Consider the following 20,231-nt stretch of genomic DNA (forward strand, 5'->3'; position numbering starts at 1 on the left):
GTAGTCAAACAGGAGATGGTAAGAGCGAACATCAGCATTTTAGGCATCACCGAACTAAAATGGACCAGAATGGGTGAATTTAATATAATTCAGATGTGACTTAAAATAACAATATTAATATTACTCAAAAATCTGTATTTGGATAGGACTCAGAGAGGATGGCTCATCTTTGTTCCACTACATGTCTTGAAGGCTGGTGGCAATGGCAAGGGGTTGGAATCATCTGAAAGCATTCCCACTCACATGTTAAAAGGCTTATACTATTAGCCACCCAAGATCTTGGCATGGCAGATGGCTAAGATCCCTTTAGGTAGCCTTTTAGGCCTGGGCTTCCAACATGGCAGGTAGATTCCAAGGGTGAGTGGCTGTAGAGAGAGGGAGGCAGGCAGAAGCTGTATAACCTTTTAGGATCTAGCCTTGAAAGTCACACCAGTTCACTTCCATTGCATTCTGTTTGTCAAGGCAAGTGTTCGAAGACAGAGCAATAGACTCCACCACTTAATGGAGTGTGGGAGGAACCAGATATACCACTGGAGCCATTTTTAGAAGATGCAGTCTGCCCTAAAAGGAAAGAATAAAGTACTTCGAATTCTTGATCTTTATTTACCAATAATATGATTCTGAGCAAGTAATTTTATTTTTGCAGCATTTTTTCACCTTCTCTTGTATTAGTTATCTCTATTTTTAATTTATCATTGGACAGTGAGCTTGAGAATAGCATCCACATCTAGGTGTTTTGTTTAGTATCACTATGATGCAAGCACAAACATATAGTTTGGGTTTAACAAATATTTCTCACACCTTACTTTATAAAGCTAGGAGGGAATTTCCCAGTAACTTTCCCCACTTGTAGACATGGCTAAAGGAGAATAAATCTCTTTGGAATTGAATCACATTGCCTGCAGTTCACTGTTGTTCTGTGCCTGCCTCAGCCTGTCAAATTACCAGTGTTGTCATTGGACTGGCCCTTGTAGTTCTTATTGTGGTTGCAAGATGTTTTCAACAATAACTATTAGGAAACTTTTCAAGAAAAATAAAGGTTTATTACTTATAGGTTCTAGAAATTACATGTCTCTCCTGGGGTACACAGCTGAGTCACCAGTAGAAAGTACACAAGCATGGGCCTGGGGTTCTCCTTTTATTGGGGCTGAGAGTGGGGGCCTAGGGTTTTGAGGTCTCCCTCTTTATTGGCGAATTTAAAATGTAAGAGTGGGATTTAAAGCTCAGGAAGAGAGGAAAAACAATTCCCCCAAATGGTCAGTTGTCAAAATTAACCGAGAACTCCTAAACAAAAGATTCTGGGAGGTATGAGAGGAGGGGTGGACATATACAGCTTGGCTCTTTATCTAGTTTTATAGCCAGCAATGTGTTTATTTGAGATTGCCCACGTTAAAGAGGGTGCCATCTTTGAAGTGGGTGCCTCTTTGAAGTGGACACCTAATCAAAGCTTAAGGCAGGCACTTGCTTTACAGGAAGAAAAGCTAACAGTCAGGGCTTGAACTGTAACTATCCACATGCCCCTTCCTGCATCACATGACTTGTCACATGGAACATGAAACAAGACTCAAACCCCATGCCTCTCTACATCTCCCAAAGCCTGTGGTAGAACAGCCCTGCGGTTTCCTGCTGTTAGCGGGCCAAAAAGCAGCCAGGAGGCTGCAGGAAATAAGCAGCCTCTGAGAAACTGGGCTCACAAAACCTTACTCCCAAAGCAGCAACAAACCCTGCACTTACTCTCCAAATCTCATTTCAGGGCACCGTAAGAGCAGTTCTTTGTTATGAATGCAAATACCACTGGAGCTACAAACACAGATATAATCATGTGAAATTCTGGTTCTGCAAGGGCGTTCATTTGCTAATGAATAAGCTAAAAGCCCTTTCAGAAATGACCCCTGCCCATTTGGACAACAGGCTTTGTTCATTGTGTTTAATGCTCCATTCCTCTTTGCCATTTGCCAGGTGAAAAAGAATAGAAACCAAAGACCAGGAAACTCTTTAGTTTCTGTTAGAAATGGCTCTTGGTTGCCTCTGACACCCTCTTCAAGCCTTTTACTCCATTATTTCCAGCCTCCTATATCCATTCTTCTTCCCATCAGTTTCAATTTTTCCTCCCCATGTTTCTGCAACTAACAGACTGGCATGTAGTTTGGTGAGAGCCTCAGGCTGTCTGCCCAGGTGTCTGCCAACACTGGCAGTGATGGTCGACTCCATTATAAAGGGAAGCATGTCTTACCCAGAGGCAACTGGAAAATCTCTGTCGAGTGCTAGTACAAATATTTTTGTTTTCCAACACTTCTGAACCACACAGTTTACAATTTGTGGGATTGCATCCTCTCTCTATCCTGGGAAATATTTGTTTTCATTTACAAGTATAAAATAACATTAATTGCCAATTCCTTAGTATTTATATTCCTTAGTATTTATATGTTACAAATTCTAAGCACTTTACATACATTGCTTCACTTAATCCACACAACCTCTCTAAGAGACCATTTACATTTTACAGACCAGGAAACTGAGTTAAAGAGGTGAAGTAGGTTGCCTCCCTCTACCTGATGCCAAAGCATGTCTGTTTTCCTTCCCTATCCTGTTTAGCTTGAAAAGGGTGCATGCATGACAGATCCATTTCTTATCTCATAGAGATTTTATTAATTTTGTACCTTCCTGTTTGACTCCAGAAGTCAATTCATTAATAACACTGCAAGCAAAAACTTGCAAGAGACCATAGGATTTGTAAGAGACCAGAGGGTTCATTAGGTCAAACTGACCTGTGAATCATGTGTAGAGCACCCCTCACATTGGTCATTGTGTCTGAAAATTTCTAATGCTAGGGAACCCATCCCTCTGAGGAAGAAGCAGCACATTTTCAAGCAGCTTCCTGTTATGTTTGATAAAAATCTTTCCCCTTGGAACTGCCATTCACTCACCCTAATTCTGCTGTCTGCAAAAACAAGATTCTGTGCTCAGCATCCCCTGAGCCTTGCTTTACCAGGTGAATTGCTTCATAAACAGGCTTACTCCCACTCATCCACTCTTGGTTAAAGAGACTCCACTTTGTCAAGGACCCTCACTATGTGGGACACCAAAAGGCTGTACCCAGAGCTCAAACTAACTCTGACCAATCAAAATTCTATCCTCTCTCTTGGATCTAGAGATTATCATACTAAGTGAAGTAAGTCAGACAAAGACACATATCATGTGATATCACATCTGGAATCTAAAAAATTATAAAAATGATCTTATATATGAAACAGAAACAGACTCATTCATAGAATACAAACTTATAGTTACCAAAGGGGGAAAAAAGCAGGCGGGATAAATTGGGAATTTGGGATTAACATATACACGCTGCTACTGCTTCTAAGTCACTTCAGTTGTGTTCGACTCTGCGACCCCATAGACGGCAGCCCACCAGGCTCCCCTGTCCTTGGGATTCTCCAAGCAAGAACACTGGAGTGGGTTGCCATTTCCTTCTCCAATGCATGAAAGTGAAAAGTGAAAGTGAAGTCACTCAGTCGTGTCCGACTCAGCGACCTCACGGCCTGCAGCCCACCAGGCTCCTCCATCCCTGGGATTTTCCAGGCAAGAGCACTGGAGTGGGGTGCCATTGCCTTCTCTGCATATACTGTGCACCTAAAACTAACACAATGTTGTAATTCAACTGTACTTGAAAATTTTTTTAAATTTATTTTTTAAAAATTCTATGTTTGATCAGGGTGCTGCACATCTTTTTTAATTATTTTTAATTGAAGGATAGTTGCTTTGAAGTATCGGTTTGATTTCTGCCATACATCAATGTGAATTAGCCATAGATCTACACATGTCCCCTCCCTCTTGAGCCTCCCTCCCACCTCCCACCTTTCCCACCCTTTCTAGGTTGTTACAAAGCCCCAGTTGGTGTTCTCTACGTCAGACAGCAAATTTCCATTTGCTATCTGTTTTACACATGGTAGTAGATACGCGTCCATGCTACTTTCTCCATTCATCTCACCCTCTCCTTCCTCCCCCTGCCCTTATCTGTAAGTCTGCTCCCTAAGTCTGCATCTCCATTGCTGCCCTGCAAATAGGTTCATCAGCACTATCTTTCTAGATTCCATATATATGCATTAATATACAATATTTCTCTCTCTGACTAACTTTACTTTGTACAATAGACTCTGGGTTCATCCGCTTCGTTAGAACTGACTCAAATGCATTCCTCCTTTTGGCTGAGTAGTATTCCATTACATAAACCTACCACAGCTTCTTTATCCATTCATCGGTCAGTGGACATCTAGGATGCTTCCATGTCCTAGCTATTGTAAACAGTGTTGCAATGAACATTGGGGTACATGTGTCTTTTTCAGTTTTGATTTCCTCAGGGCATATGCCTAGAAGTGGTACTGCTGGATTGTGTGGTTGTTTTATTCCTAGTTTTTTAAGGAATCTCCATACTGTCTTCCATAGTGGCTGTATCAGTTTACATTCCCACCAGCAGTACAAGAGGGTTTCCTTTTCTCCACACTCTCTGTAGAACTTGCTATTTGTGTATTTTTTGATGATGGCCCTTCTGACTGGTGTGAGGTGATATCTTGTAGTTTTGATTTGCATTTCCCTAATAATGAGCAGTGTTGAGAACCTTTTCATGTGTTTATTAACCATCTGTATGTCTTCTTTGGAGAAATGTCTGTTTAGGTATTTTGCCCACTTTTTGATTGAGTTGTTTTTCTGGTATTGAGTTGTATGAGCTGCTTATATATTTTGGAAATTAATCCTTTGCCAGTTGCTTTATTTGCTATTATTTTGTCCCATTCTGAGGGCTATCTTTTCACCTTGTTTATAGTTTTCCTTTGCTGTGCTAAAGCTTTTAAGTTTAAGTAGGTCCCACTTGTTTATTTTTATTTCCATTATTCTAGGAGGTGGGTCATAGAGGATCTTGTTATGATTTATGTCATACTGTGTTCTGCCTGCATTTTCTTCTGAGAGTTTTATGTTTCTGATCTTACATTTAGGTCTTTAATCCATTTTGAGTTTATCTTTGTGTATGGTGTTAGGAAGTGTTCTAATTTCATTCTTTTACACGTAGTTTTCCAGTTCTCTCAGGGCCATTTATTGAAGAGACTATCTTTTCCCCATTGTATATTCTTGCCCTTTTTCAAAGATAACTTGCCCATAGAATCATGGGTTTATCTCTGGGCTTTCTATTTTGTTCCACTGGTCTGTATTTCTGCTTCTGTGCCAGTACCATACTGTCTTGATGACTGTAGCTTTGTAGTATAGTCTGAAATCAGGTAAGTTGATTCCTCCAGTGCCATTCTTCTTTCTCAAGATTGCTTTGGCTATTCAAGGTCCTTTGTGTTTCCATATGAATTGTGAAATGTTTTGTTCTAGTTCTGTAAAAAGTGCCATTGGTAACTTGATAAGGATTGCATTGAACCTGTAGATTGCATTTGGTAGTATAGTCATTTTCACAATGTTGATTCTTCCAACCCAGGAGCATGGACTCTCTCTCCATTTGTTTATGTCATCTTTGATTTCTTTCATCAGTGTCTTATAGTTTTCTGTATACAGCTCTTTTGTCTCCTTAGGTAGATTTATTCATAGGTATTTTATTCTTTTTGTTGCATTGGTAAATGGGACTGATTCCTTAATTTCTCTTTCTGATTTTTCATTGTTAGTATATAGGAATTCAAGTGATTTCTGTGTACTGATTTTGTATCCTGTGACTTTACTAAATTCCCTGATTAGTTCTGGTAGTTTTCTGATGGTATCTTTAGGGTTTGCTATGTACAGTATCATGTTACCTGCAAATAGAGTTTTACTTCTTCCTTTCCAGTATGGATTCCTTTTCTTGCTTTTTGTTCTCTGATTTCCCTAGCTAGGACTTCCAAAACTATGTTGAATAATAGTGGCAAGAGTGGGCACCCTTGACTTGTTCCTTATGTTAGAGGGAATGCTTTCAGTTTCTCACCTTTGAAAATATTGTTTGCTGTGGGTTTGTTGTCTATGGCCTTTATTATGTTAAGGTAGGTTCCTTCTATGCCCATTTTTTTAAAGAGTTTTTATCATAAATGGGTGCTGAATTTTGTTAAAAGTTTTCTCTGCATCTATTGAGATTATCAGATGGTTTTATCTTTCAATTTGCTAATATGGTGTATCACATTGATTGATCTGTATGTATTGAAGAATCCTTGCATCCCTGGAATAAACTCAACTTGATCATAGTGTGTGATCTTTTTAATGTATTGTTGAATTTTGTTTACTGGAATTTTGTTGAGGATTTTTGCATCTATTTTCATAAGTGATATTGGCCTATAATTGTCTTTTTTGTGATATCTTTATTTGGTTTCGGTATCAGGGTGATGGTGGCCTCATAGAATGAGTTTGGAAGTGTTCCTTCCTCTGCAATTTTTGGAAGAGTTTCAGAAGGATAGGCGTTTGTTCTTCTCTACATGTTTGCTAGAATTCACCTGTGCTGCACTCTTTAATTGCAGCCTCAGGCTGAATATGTTCTTTGGGCAGCCATATGGAATCTTCAACTAATATTGACCTGTAAGTCAACAAGTGATGTGAGTGGGGACATTTCAGCCACTCTTCACCAGCCTGGGCTATGAGATCCAGGACAATGAGGTCCCTAACTCATCTGTACACAGTTTCACTTCAAGGAAAATTTATCGTGGCAAATACTTTATCCAAACTTGCATAGTGATTTTCTTTCTCTGTCTTACAAGGGATACTTTCTTTTCTTTTGTATATGCAGAATGAGATGTTTGATTGATGGTTTTTTTAAGTTTTGATCCAGTGATAGTTAATCAATTTCTAAAGAGGTAAAAGAAGAGTCAAGACTCCTCACAGGCAGAATTGACACATAATCTCACCTCAATCAATTCCTTCATGACACAACCCCAGGATCTTTCTAATCGACAATTATGTTTGACCGCAAAATGGAAAGTTACTCTATTTCAACTTGAGAATGACTAAAATAGACTGGTGAATGGGAGCTGATGATATGCTGCTATCCGTTAAAATTCCCTGGTTATAAGTTAAATTGCTTATTTCCTTATTCTTTATATTTTAATTACTATTTAATTTTGTCATGGTTCTTAGGAATTTTTGTTTGCTAGTTTTACAATAAAAAAGTGAAAGGAAAATATCAAGTATACTTTTAGAGAAATATTTTAAAGTTCAATTTTTGGATATCAGTGAACAGGCTAGAAGCCCCCTTCCAAAAAATAATCAAAATAATGATTCCGGACCAAGATCTCCCTCCCCCCCTTATTCTTCTGAGTCAGTCTGTACAGACAAAGAAACCTGAGTTATTGTCAAATGAACCCAGTCTTCTCACTTTAAAAATGACAAAAGATAATGTACAGGTAAGTTTAAATGACTTCTCAAGTTCACAAGGATAATGGCAGCTTCTAGCACACAGCTCTCTTTTTCTAAACCACTGATCCAGAATATTCTTATTGGAATTCAGAGAGGTAAGAGATTGCTCTAGTGTAGGGTTTTGGGGGAAAACATCACAGAGGAATCGAAACTGAAAAGATGGAAGTTTGGGGGTTTGTTTGTTTGTTTACACCACAGCATCTTTATTCATTCATCTGTTTGGACACAAATTGTTTCCATATTGTAACTATTATAAATAGTGCTGCAGTGAACATGGGGGTACACATATCTTTTCAAGTTAGTGTTTTCATTTCCTTTAGATAAATACCCAGATGTGAAGTTGCTGAATTATAGAATAGTTCTGGGCTTCCCTGGTAGCTCATCTGGTAAAGAACCTACCTGCAATGCAGAAGACCCTGACTCGATTCCTGGGTCAGGAAAATCCCCTGGAGGAGGGCATGGCAACCCACTTCAGTATTCTTGTCTGGAGAATCCACATGGACAGAGAAGCCTGGGAGGCTACAGTCCGTGGGGTCGCAAAGAGTCGGACGTGACTAAGCACAGCGCAGAATGGTTCTATTTTTAACTTTTTTTAAGGAAACTTCATACAGTTTTATAGTGGATGCATCAATTTACATTTCTGCTGAAAGTTCCCTCTTCCCCACATCCTCACCAGCACTTGTTATTTTTTGCCTTTTGATAATAGCCTTTCTAATAAGTGTGTTTTTTATTTTCATTTCACTGAATAAGTGATGCTGAGCACCTTTCCACGTTAGCCATCTATATGTATTCTCTGAAAAAAAAATAGCTGTTCAGATTCTCTGCCTACTTTTTAATTGATTATTTGGTTTTTGCTATTGAGTTAATTTTTATACAAATTTTTTTAATCGGAGGATAATTGCTTTACAATGCTGTTGGTTTCTGCCATGTGAATCAGCCTTAAGTATACATATATCCTCTCCCTCTTGAGCCTCACTCTCACAGCCTCATCCAACCCCTCTCCGTCTAGAGCACCAGGGTGAGCTCCCTGTGTTATACAAGTTCCCAGTATCTATTTTACACACGGTAATGTGTGTATTTCAGTGCTGATCTCTCAGTTCATCCCACCCTCTTCTTCCCCCTGCTGTGTCCACACGTCCATTCTACATGTTTTTGTCTCTAGTCCTGCCCTGCAAATAAGTTCTTCAGTACCATTTTTCGAGAGTCCATATATATGCATTAATATATGATATATGTTTTTTTCTGACTTGCTTCACTCTGTATAACAGGCTCTAGATTCATCTGTCTCTGTTCAACCTACTCAAATTCATTCCTTTTTATGGCTGAGTATTATCCCATTGTAAATATGTACCACAACTTCTTTATCCACTCATCTCTCAATGGACATCTAGGTTGAATGAAAGCTTTTTTTAAGAGAATCTTAGTTTTTCACTCAAATAACACATGCTAGCAATAGAAGATATGGTAAATGCTAAAAAGTGCAAGGAAAGGTTTTGGGGCAAATTCCTCATAATTCCAACCCATGAACTCTAGGTGCATTTCTCTAGTCTTATTTTTTCTCCCCTCACACATTACTTCTTGTTTTCTATCATTGTGATCATACTACATAACAAGGAACATTATAACTCAAGGCCTATCCCATGTTGTAATAAATTCTTCATAAGTACTATTTTAATTGCTATATAACAGTCCATTTTTGCAATAGTCTTCTTAACCTTGCTCTTATTTTTGAATAATTAGGTAGAAAAGAAAGATTTAAATGGAGAGGAAAAGTATCTAGGAGAGAATATGTATATACAGAAATTAAAACACCAGAATACTTATAGAAGTGTATTTGAGCTTTGAAGTTGTGGGTGATTTTTGTTTCATTCTTTATATTTTTCTCAAAGGTACAAAAACACTTGTAAAACACCTACTTTTACTGAACATTTACCATGTGCTTTATGCCACAGATACACTTTCTCATTTGGTCCTTACAGTGACTAACCAAGACCACTAGTCTATCTTCATTTTAAGGATAAGGAAAACGAGACCTGGAGATATTACGGGACTTGCAGAAGGTCAGCTGTAGAGCCAGAATTTATCTTTAAGTCAACATGATGAGACAGCTTCCATTCTTAACCACCATACTGCATATCCCAAGTTTGTAGTAAATATCTACTATTGTTATCATCAGAAAACTATTTTTAAAATGAAAATGGATTGCAAACAACGGCTCATTTCTGGTCTAAGCATATAATTTATTACCTATAGAGTATAAAAAGTAATCTACCAGCATCCCAGAACAGCTGACAAAATCATCAATACATAAAATCCCCTCAGTCATGTCTAAAATATTTAAAATTCAAATGTGTTTCAGGTTTCTCTGAAATTGATTAGGAATGAAAAAAAGAAACAGTGTTAATTGCAGTTACGAGAATGAAGTCTGGATTCTGAGACTGGATGAAAATTGATTGTGCTAAAAGTAGTCTTCTGTAATTAAATGAAACTGTGTGGTGCACTTTAATTAGTCAGCAGAACTTATTCTAAGTGGTAACAGTCAGTCCTGGTATACCTCATTAAATTAGGGCCTGACAGCCCCACCTCAACTGAGGTTCTCTTTCTGCAGCAATTTTATGCGTCTTCTGCTCTAATCTGAAACTGCAGGAAAGGCGACTTTTGTAATTTAGAAGTACATCTTACAAAGTCTTCCTCATTCTTTCATTCAGAAGACTTTTAATAGCTTTAGATGCCAAGGAGTCTCACTAGGGGAACTTAACTGCCTTAGAAAATACTTGAAGTCATTGGCACTTCACACCACCCATCAGGGGGCTCAGGAGAGTCAGAAAACATTATAAAATTCACTTGATAGGTTTCTGTTTGTTTCTATTCAGACAAGCTGAACCTGCATCTTTAAAAACCTATTCAAGAAAATGAGTCCCTTCAGTATCTAAATGTGCAGGTTTCATGGTATTTTAAAAAGGAAAGATAATTTTTATGATTTTTTAACCTTTCTTAAATTATAAAAGCAATGCATACTCATAGAAAATTCAGGAAGTAGAAAAGAGCAAAAAGAAGCAGGAAAAGCATCACCCATCAGCCCTTCATTCAAAGACAGTTTACTCTTCTTTTTTTAATTTTTAATTGGAGGATAATCACTTTACAATGTTGTGTTGGTTTCTGCCATACAACAGAGTGAATCAGTCATAAGTATACATATGTCACCTCCACCCTCCTCCCTACTCCATCCTAACCCTCTAGGTTGTCATAGAGCACCAGGTTGAGCTTCCTGTATTATACAGTAACTTCCCACTAGCCACCTATTTCACATGTGGTAATGTATATGTTTCAATGCTACTGTCTCAATTTGTCCCACCATCTCCTTCCCCTGTTGTGTCTACAAGTCTGTTCTCTGTGTCTGCATCACTATTCCTGCCCCGCAAATAGGTCCATCAGTACCATTTTTCTATATTCTATATATATGCATTAATACACAATATTTGTTTTTCTCTTTCTGACTTCACTCTGTGTAACAGGCTCTAGGTTCATCCACCTCACTAGAACTGATTCAAATTTGTCCCTTTTTATGGCTGAGTAATTTGATGCTTTTGAACTGTGGTGTTGGAGAAGACTCTTGAGAGTCCCTTGGATTGCAAGGAGATCCAACCAGTCCATCCTAAAGGAGATCAGCTCTGGGTGTTCATTGGAAGGACTGATGCTGAAGCTGAAACTCCAATACATTGGCCACCTCATGGGAAGAGCTGACTCATTGGAAAAGACCCTGATGCTGGGAGGGATTGGGGGCAGGAGGAGAAGGGGACGACAGAGGATGAGATGGCTGGATAGCATCACTGACTCGTTGGACATGAGTTTGAGTAAACTCCGGGAGTTGGTGATGGACAGGGACGCCTGGCATGCTGCAATTCATGGGGTCGCAAAGAGTCGGACACAACTGACTGAACTAAACTGAATATTTCATTGTGTGTGTGTGTAAAATACCACAACTTCTTTATCCATTCATCTGTTGATAGACATCTAGGTTGCTTCCATTTCCTGGCTATTGTAAATAGTGCTGCAGTGAACATTGGGGTACATATGTCCTTTTGAATTGTGATTTTCTCATGGTATATGCCCAGTAATGGAATTGCTGGGTCATTTGGTACTTTGGGGGGCTTCCCTGGTTGCTCAGATGGTAAAGAATCTGCCTGCAATGCGGGAGACCGGGTTTGATCCCTGGGTGGGGAAGATCCCCTGGAGAAGGGCATGGCAACCCACTCCAGTATTCTTGCCTGGAGAATCTCATGGACAGAAGAGCCTGGTGGGCCACAGTCCATAGGGTCACACAGAGTTGGACATGACTGAAGCGACTTAGCATGCATGCATTGGTAGTTTTATTCCTAGTTTTTTAAGGAATCTCCATACTGTTCTCCATAGTGGCTATACCAATCTGCATTCCCATCAACAGTGCAAGAGGGTTCCCTAGCATGTATTGTTTGTAGATTTTTTTTTTTTTTTTTTTTGCTGATGGTCATTTTGACCAATGTGAGGTGATACCTCCTTGTAATTTTGATTTGCATTTCTCTAACAATGAATGATGTTGCACATTTTTCACATGTTTATTGGCCATCTATATGAAAGATAGATTACTCTTAACATGGTAGGATATTTCCCTCTAGTCTTTTATCTAGCTGTTATATACCTGAGATCATTCTGTTTGCACAATTTGGTGTTCTACCAGAAAGGCTCATTGAAAGAGACATTTTGAATTTTATTCCTAACCTTAACCTGGATAACTGGTGGCCATTCTGTGGACTTCTAGCATATCAGACACACATTACCAAGATACTTGCTGTCCTGAGCCTTTGTTGAGGGGAAAGGCTCTACTATGGAGAAGGCAATGGCACCCCACTCCAGTACTATTGCCTGGAAAATCCCATGGACGGAGGAGCCTGGTAGGCTGCAGTCCATGGGGTGGCTAAGAGTTGGACACAACTGAGCAGTTTCACTTTCACTTTTGCGCATTGGAGAAGGCAGTGGCAACCCACTCCTGTGTTCTTGCCTGGAGAATCCCAGGGACGGGGGAGCCTGGTGGGCTGCCGTCTGTGGGGTCACACAGAGTCAGACACGACTAAAGCAACTTAGCAGCAGCAGCAGCAAGCCTCTACTGATGGGACAGAACCCATATCTGGTAGAAATGAGTATTCTGGACGTAGTAAAGAAGAACAAGAAGCGCTGTATACTTAGTAGCCTGGGATTAATCACACTGGGCTGGCCCTTTTTCCCTGCATGTTTATATTCAGAAGAAATAAGCTTATAATTACCATTTAGAGCAACTTTGAAGATGAGGTCTCACCCCTGGACAACCACTACCCAGGAATGAGGGTGGAGTAGAGAGTGAGACTGGGAGGATTAAAAGATGAAGAGCAACCTTTGATAGGATGTAGCAAGTCACAGATTTAGAATCATAGAAACTGAGATTTGCAGAGAAATTGGATCTCAGTTCCAAACTCTGATGTTCCAGGAGTACCCATTTCACTGTTTTCTTTAAAGAAAATAGTGGTTTCCAAGCAGGTAACTTAGTCTCAACCAAATATGGAATGCTTATGTGGTGCCAAAAAACAAGGACAGAGTCTCCACCTTCCTGTCTATCATGCTAACTGCTAACAGCCAACCAAGCCCCAAACGGTTGATCCAAGTCCAGTTTGTGTCTCTTTCTCTGTCATGTGGGGATCTGAGTTCCCAGCACACCCTGTCTCATCCTCTTGGAGGTCAGGCCAGTTTGCCAGGGAAATCCTTAAAAGCTAAGCTATCTTAGAACCTACCGCCTTCCTTCTCTTTTCCTGTCCCTGGAAATCTCCCCTCCTCTCTTAAGGTGTTTAAGATACTTGTCCCCTTTTCCTCCCTCCAGAACACTTCAAGTACTCTCTTCAGGCTCAGTAAAATACAAGCCAACCAGGGACAGATCTTGCAGAAAAAGTCTGCTTCCATCCCCTGAAGTAAGGGAGAGCAAATGGCCTGGTTTCCCCCTTGGGAAGACATAAAGGAAAGTTATAAAGAGGAAAACACGAAGTGTTATTTTTCAAAAAATCGTCCTGCTATAGAAGACCTTGAAGATTCAGTCGGGTTCACACCCAAAGCTAGTCTCCTTCATTCTTTAGCACCAGGAGGACACCTTTGCCATAATGGGATGAGTACAGGCCTAGAAACCAGACTGTGGTTCAGAACCTGTGTAATCCTAGCTTTATGACCATCACCCTCTAGGCTGAGTTTTCTCCTAGCACAGAGCCTGGCACAGAGCAGAACAAACCAGTGTTGCTTTCTGTGCCTATGGCCGGCTGCTTCCCAAGCCACTGCCCAGCCAGTCCCACAGGAGCTACTCTAATTCTTCCTTGTTGTTCAGCGACTCAGTCCTGCCTGACTTGTTGTGTCTCATGGACTACAGAACGCCAGGCTTGCCTGTCCTTCACTATCTTCTGGAGTTTGCTCAAACTCATGCCCATTGAGTTGATGACACCATAAAACCATCTCCTCCTCTGTCGCCCCCTTCTCTTGCCCTCAGTCTTTCCCAGCATCAGGGTCTTTTCCAGTGAGTCACTCACTGAATAGGGTGGCCAAAGTATTAGAGCTTCAGTGACAGTTTTTCCAGTGAATGTTCAGGGTTGATTTTCTTTAGGATTAGCTGGTTTGATCTCCTTGCAGTCCAAGGGACTCTCAAGAGTCTTCTCCAGCACCATAGTTCAAAAGCATTAGTCCTTCGGTACTCAGCCTTGTTTATGGTCCAACTCTTACATCCATACATGACTTCTGGAAAAACCATAGCTTTGACTATACGGACTTTTGTCAGCAGAGTGATGTCTCTGTTTTTTAATACAGTGTTTAGGTTTGTCATCGCTTTTCTTCCAAGGAGCAAGCATCTTTTAATTTTATGGCTGCAGTCACCATCAGCAATGATTTTGGAGCCCAAGAAAATGAAGTGTGTTACTGTTTCCATTGCTTCCCCATCTGTTTGCCATGAACTGATGGGACTGGATGCCATGATCTTCGTTTTTCGAATGTTGAGTTTTAAGCCAGCTTTATCACTCTTCTCTTTCACCTTCATCAAGAGGCTCTTTAGTTCCTCTTTACTTTCGGCCACTAATGTGGTATCATCTGCATATCTGAGGTTATTGATATTTCTCCTACCAGTCTTGATTCCAGTTTGTGGTTCATCTAGACTGGCATTTCGCATGATGCACTCGGCATAGAATTTAAGTAAGCAGACTGACAATATACAGCTTTGACTTACTCCTTTCCTGATTTCAAACCAGTCTGGTATTCCATGTCCAGTTCTAATTGTTGCTTCTTGACCCGCTTACAGGTTTCTCAGGAGGTAGGTAAGGTGATCTGAGAGTCCCATCTCTTTAATTTTCCAGTTTGTTGTGATCTAAAGGTTTAGCATAGTCAATGAAGCAGAATTTGATGTTTTTCTGGAATTCTCTTGCTTTTTCTATGATCCAGCAGGTGTTGGCAATTTGCTCTCTGGTTCCTCTGCTTCTTCAAAACCCAGCTTGTACATCTGAAAATTCTTGGTTCATGCACTGCTGAAGCCTATCTTGAAGAATTTTTAAACTAGCTTGAAGGATTTTTAAGCTAGCATATGAAATGAGCAAAATTGTATAGTAGTCTGAGCATTCTTTGGCATTGTCCTTCTCTGGGATTGGAATGAAAGCTGACCATTTCCAGTCCTGTGGCCATTGCTGAGTTTTCCAAATTAACTGGCATGTTGAGTGCAGCACTTTAACAGCATCATCTTTTAAGATTTGAAATAGCTCAGATGAAATTCCATCACCTCCACTACTAGCTTTGTTTGTAGTGGTGCTTCCTAAGGCCCACTTGACTTCACACTCCGGGATATCTGGCTCTAGGTGAGTGACCACACCATCATGACTGTCCAGGTCATTAAGACCTTTTTTGTATAGTTCTTCTGTGTATTCTTGCCAGCTCTTCCTAATATCTTCTGCTTCTGTTAGGTCCTTACTTCTTCTGTCCTTTATTGTGCCCATCTTTCCATGAAATGTTCCCTTAGTATGTCTAATCTTCTTGAAGAGATCTCTAATTTTTCCCGTTCTATTGTTTTCCTCTATTTCTTTGCATTGTTCACTTGGAAAGGCTTTCTTATCTCTCTTTGCTGTTCTCTGGAACTCTGCAATCAGTTGGGTATATTTTTCCCTTTCTCCTTTGCATTTAGCTTCTCTTCTTTTCTCAGGTATTTGTAAAACCTCCTCAGACAACCATTTTGCCTTCTTGCATTTCTTTTTCTTGGGGATGGTTTTGCTCACCACCTCCTGTACAGTGTCATGAACCTCCATCCTTAGATCTTCAGGCATTGTATCAGTTCTGATCCCTTGAATCTATTTGTCACTTCCACTGTAGAATCATAAGGGATTTAATTAGGTCATACCTGAATGGGCCTCATGGTTTTCCCTACTTTCTTCAGTTTAAGTCTGAATTTTATAATTAGGAGCTCATCACCTGAGCCATAGTCAGCTCCTGGTCTTATTTTTGCTGACTGTATAGAGCTTCTCCATCTTTGGCTGCAAAGAATATAATCAGTCTGATTTTAGTATTGATCATCTAGTGATGGTCACAAGAGTCGTCCCTTGTGTTCTTGGAAAAGAGTTTGCTATGACTAGCACATTCTCTTGGCAAAACCCTGTTAGCCTTAGTCCTGCTTCATTCTGTACTCCAAGGCCAAACTTGCCTGTTACCCCAGGTATCTCTTGACTTCCTACTTCTGCATTCCAATCCCATTGCCTGGCAGCAACTCTAGGAGAGACTGCCCTTCCCAAAATGTGTGCCAGGTACCCACACTTGAAACTATTCAAATAATGGATTTTTAGCTGAATTTGGTTTTATATGATCCTGGTTCTTCAGGTGGTAACTATGTTTCTCCCAGAGAAAAATCACAGCTAATACTCTGACACCTTGAGTGCTGAGTGCCCTCCAGAAGCTCTTCAGCCATGAGTGTCGTTGGATGTGGCCAATCTGAACACTTTATTCCTCCCCAGGAGTCATTTTAATCTGTGAAAAAAACTGTCTCTTGGAAATAAACCAAATGATATAGCATGTTCTTAAATCCATCTGTCTTCATTTCTCCTGTCTTCTAGTCAGATACAGAGTTTTGGGATAAGATGCAAGCAGAATGGGAAGAAATGGCCCGGAGGAACTGGATATCGGAGAACCAGGAAGCCCAGAACCAGGTTACAATCTCAGCCAGTGAGAAGGTGACCATTTCTCTTCTTTCAAATGTTGACCAGTTTTCTCCTCCTTTTTGGATCATATTTTTATAAATTGTTGATAACTATTTTGTGGGGGGAAAATTCAATAATTAAATAGACTGTTTAATATCAATTTGACCTGGAAGAAATTCTGGTAGATAGAAACAGTGTAATCATGCAATGTGTGAAGGCAGCAAAACTGGAATGGAACACCCTTATTTTTTATCAGTGTTAAGACAGTTTGGCAGCCAACCAGAGCTTGGCCAGTCACTGAACTAACATTGAGGGTTAGTGAGAACAAGAACTGGGCTCATCCCACAATGTTCAAACCATGTCGATAAGCTGACAAAAGTGATATTAATGGGCTGGAGGTTGAAAGGGGGGGCTTCAGGCTTTATTTCATGGGTAGTCTTTATGCTGCTAGCAAAGAATTCAGTGGAAAAGATAACACTTCACACAGTTGGGTCAAGTACCAAGGGGATTCCTCAGAGATAGTCCCCTAGTAAGAGCCCCAGAAAATGTGTGAGTACAGTCCACAGCCAGCTAAATTCTCCCATGAAGCCCCAGTTGCTCTAGGATTTATGCTTTTAAAAATGCCTGGAAAAAAAGAAAACACTGAGAAATCATTTTAAGTGACTTGAAAGAGATGAAAAGAGAAAATTTTCTTACACAGGGGGAATATATGTATATATATAGATGTTATGGTTCTTTGTGGTAGAGGAATTCTCAGTTTATTCATTTCTAAGTAACTTCCATGATATTTGGTTCCATCCAACAAATTTTACTGTTTACTCTGCCCTAGATACTGGGGACTGAGATGAATGAATAGTCTCAGACTTTAGGGGATTAGCAATCTACATAATCATTAAGATGTCTTCCTCCTTCCAGTATTCTCTGTCCCACAGTAGGCAAGGCAATCTCATAAAATCAGATCAACCATCTCATTAAAATCATTAATTTTCCACAAAAAAATTGAAAGTAAGTGAGAAGAGAGAACACAGATGTACAACATCAGTCTCCGGGCTATAACCCGTGCACCTGAGCTCCCCCTCCCAGGGTCCCACACCCCAACATCACTACATAAGCTGGTCATACTCTATGGATTCTGACGAAGAGTTTTGTCTTTCTAAACACCTGGGGAGAATGAAGGTCTCCCTTTGATGTATTTAAAAACCTTAGTAGCATCATCAACAGACTAGCTTGTTTGTATCTATCAAATTGGTTTTTATGATAGTCTCTACTACTAAGGATGCAACAAATATTATCTCCGATACTTCTGATGAGAGTTTATCAGGGCATACTTTCTCAAAATCAGTTCTGCTACATATATCAAGGGCTCAAAATAGTTCATAGCCTTGAGCATAATAAATCCTTCTAGAAGTCTATCTGAAGATAATAATCATATGCAGTCAAAGATTTGAGCATAAGAGTTTCACTGTAGTGTTATTTATGATAACAACAATAAAAATTAAAAGTAACCTGAGTGACCATCGAAAGAGGATTGATTAATTTTTAGCATAATATAAATAATTTTAATAACTAAAATTAAATGGGACTTAAGATACAACCTTGCTTTTATAGCATGGACTTATTTAACTTATATACTCATAGAAAATACTAGAAGATTATTTGTACAATCTGTATTGTTTAAATTTTTGCAACAAAAGAAAATCTATAACTTTTAAACATGCATTCTCAATGGAGAGATACAGCCCCACAATGGGACAAAAACTGGTTTGGTTAGTAGAAGGTGAAATCCTAGATGCTACAATAGTTCATAGCCCTCCAAAGGGCCACTGTATATAAACAGTTGTACAGTATGTGGTATTAACATTTCAAGAGAGTGCATGGCAGCACTCCACAAAAGTTTGTCATAAAAGTCAATATTTTTAAAATCTTGTGGGTCAATGGCTGAAGCAAAAAGAACAAAAGAAATATCAGAAGGAAAACAAACTCCAAAATATTAACAGTGATCATATTTAGGTTGCAACATTACAGGTATCTTTTTGTTTATTTTGTTATATTCAGTAACAAAATAATATCTAACATTTACACCATGAAAATGTACTACAGTCACAATAAGGAAAAAAATAGTAATTTAAACTTCATTGAAATTAAATAAATAAAAGTACTTAAATTCAAATTCAGAAAGAACTGATTGAATGTAACAATGAAGAGTTAAATCAGTGGGTCTGTGTTGGCCCCTCTCTGTGTTGTAGGGTTATTACTTTCATACTGAAAACCCCTTCAAAGACTGGCCTGGAGCATTTGAAGAAGGCTTAAAAAGGCTGAAGGAAGGGGACCTGCCAGTCACCATCCTATTCATGGAGGCAGCAATTCTTCAGGACCCTGGAGATGCAGAGGTATCATTTCCCTTCATCCTGCCAGGCTCAGAAAGGGGCTTCGTGTGCTAAAAGGGACAGAGGGTGACAGAGCACTCTCCTAGGTGGCATTTTCATCAAGTAAAGTTCCCCAAAGGAGCTAACCTCGCTAAGTCTGATACATGTTTGTAAGTTACAAAAAGGTACCTATTTTCTAACCACCTCTACAGTGTCGACAGTGCCCAAAAATAAAAGATGGGGACAAGAAATGAAAAACCAAAACTGCCAACCTGGAGGCTCAGCAGTAGTTTTCACGGGGCAGAGTATGGTTTCGTCTGTGTCTAGAGCCACACCATATCCCACCCTTGATTTACTCACTTAGCATTTATTGAGCATGTATTATGTCCCAAGAATTGTGCCAGGCATGGCTGGGCTAAAGGATTAAAGAGCTAGAGAAAATGGACCAGTTGAAAGGACAGATTTGTGATCTATCTGCAAGACAAGTAAATCAGTCAGTGCAGTGTAATAAAAGTGGTGTCAGAGTATGCGCAGGATACTAGGAGAGCAAAAAGCAAGAGTTCTGACCCAGCCTTGCCCTCCAAGTGAATCCAAAGCTGAATTTTGAGGAGAGATGGTTAAAAACTATAAGGAGGTCCAGTTGTTGTTTAGAGGGAATGGTTCATGGGTGGCAGAGAGACAGGAAACATTGGATCCATGGCAAGAGAGAAGGCAAAAAGAAGTATCCAAGAGTTGAACTTCATCTTGAAAGCCATGGGGAACCACTGTGGGAGAGGGACATGACCAGATCTGCACATGAGACAAGCCCCTTTCTATGAGACATGAAGGGTCATTGGACATGCAGACTGGGAAACCACCAAAGAGACTTCTGCAGCTTTATCTTGGTTCACTAAGTCTCCCACTTGCAAAGCCCTGTAATAAGATACTGGCAGGTATAAAGGCTTCCTTTTTAGTTTATAATTTTCAGAAAACATCTTATATGGGGATATTCCCAGAGGAACTGCAGAAATTTGTATACAGTGCTGAGAAGGCAGTAGAGAATAGAGGTTAAGCCTCTGGGATCTGCTACCTAACCATGTGGTTCAAATTTCTGCTCTACCACTTGTTAGCCGTGAGTCCTGTGATCTGGGACAAGCCATTTAAACCATCTAAGGTTCAGTTCCCTCGCACGTAAAATGGGCATCACAATTATAACTATCTCATTGGGTATTGTGAGGATTAAGTAAGTTCATAAAAATTAAAGTGCTTAGTTCAGTGCCTGACATGTCAGTATTTAGCACTCATCATTATT

At 39.8% G+C, this 20,231-nt stretch overlaps 1 protein-coding gene across 15 annotated transcripts in view; it reads left to right on the forward strand.

Moving 5' to 3' along the window:
- The window catches only part of PEX5L (peroxisomal biogenesis factor 5 like), a 272,998-nt gene that overhangs the window by 227,171 nt on the left and 25,596 nt on the right, over positions 1-20,231 (forward strand). For all 15 annotated transcript variants that reach the window (XM_070466356.1, XM_070466358.1, XM_070466359.1 and 12 more), the window contains 2 exons: positions 16,491-16,607; positions 18,821-18,964. In XM_070466356.1, coding sequence (XP_070322457.1) covers positions 16,491-16,607; positions 18,821-18,964 — 261 coding nt within the window. The remainder of the gene's footprint in view (positions 1-16,490; positions 16,608-18,820; positions 18,965-20,231) is intronic.

The sequence above is a fragment of the Odocoileus virginianus genome, chromosome 4 (genome assembly GCF_023699985.2).
Source record: "Odocoileus virginianus isolate 20LAN1187 ecotype Illinois chromosome 4, Ovbor_1.2, whole genome shotgun sequence".
Classification (NCBI taxonomy): Eukaryota; Metazoa; Chordata; class Mammalia; order Artiodactyla; family Cervidae; genus Odocoileus; species Odocoileus virginianus.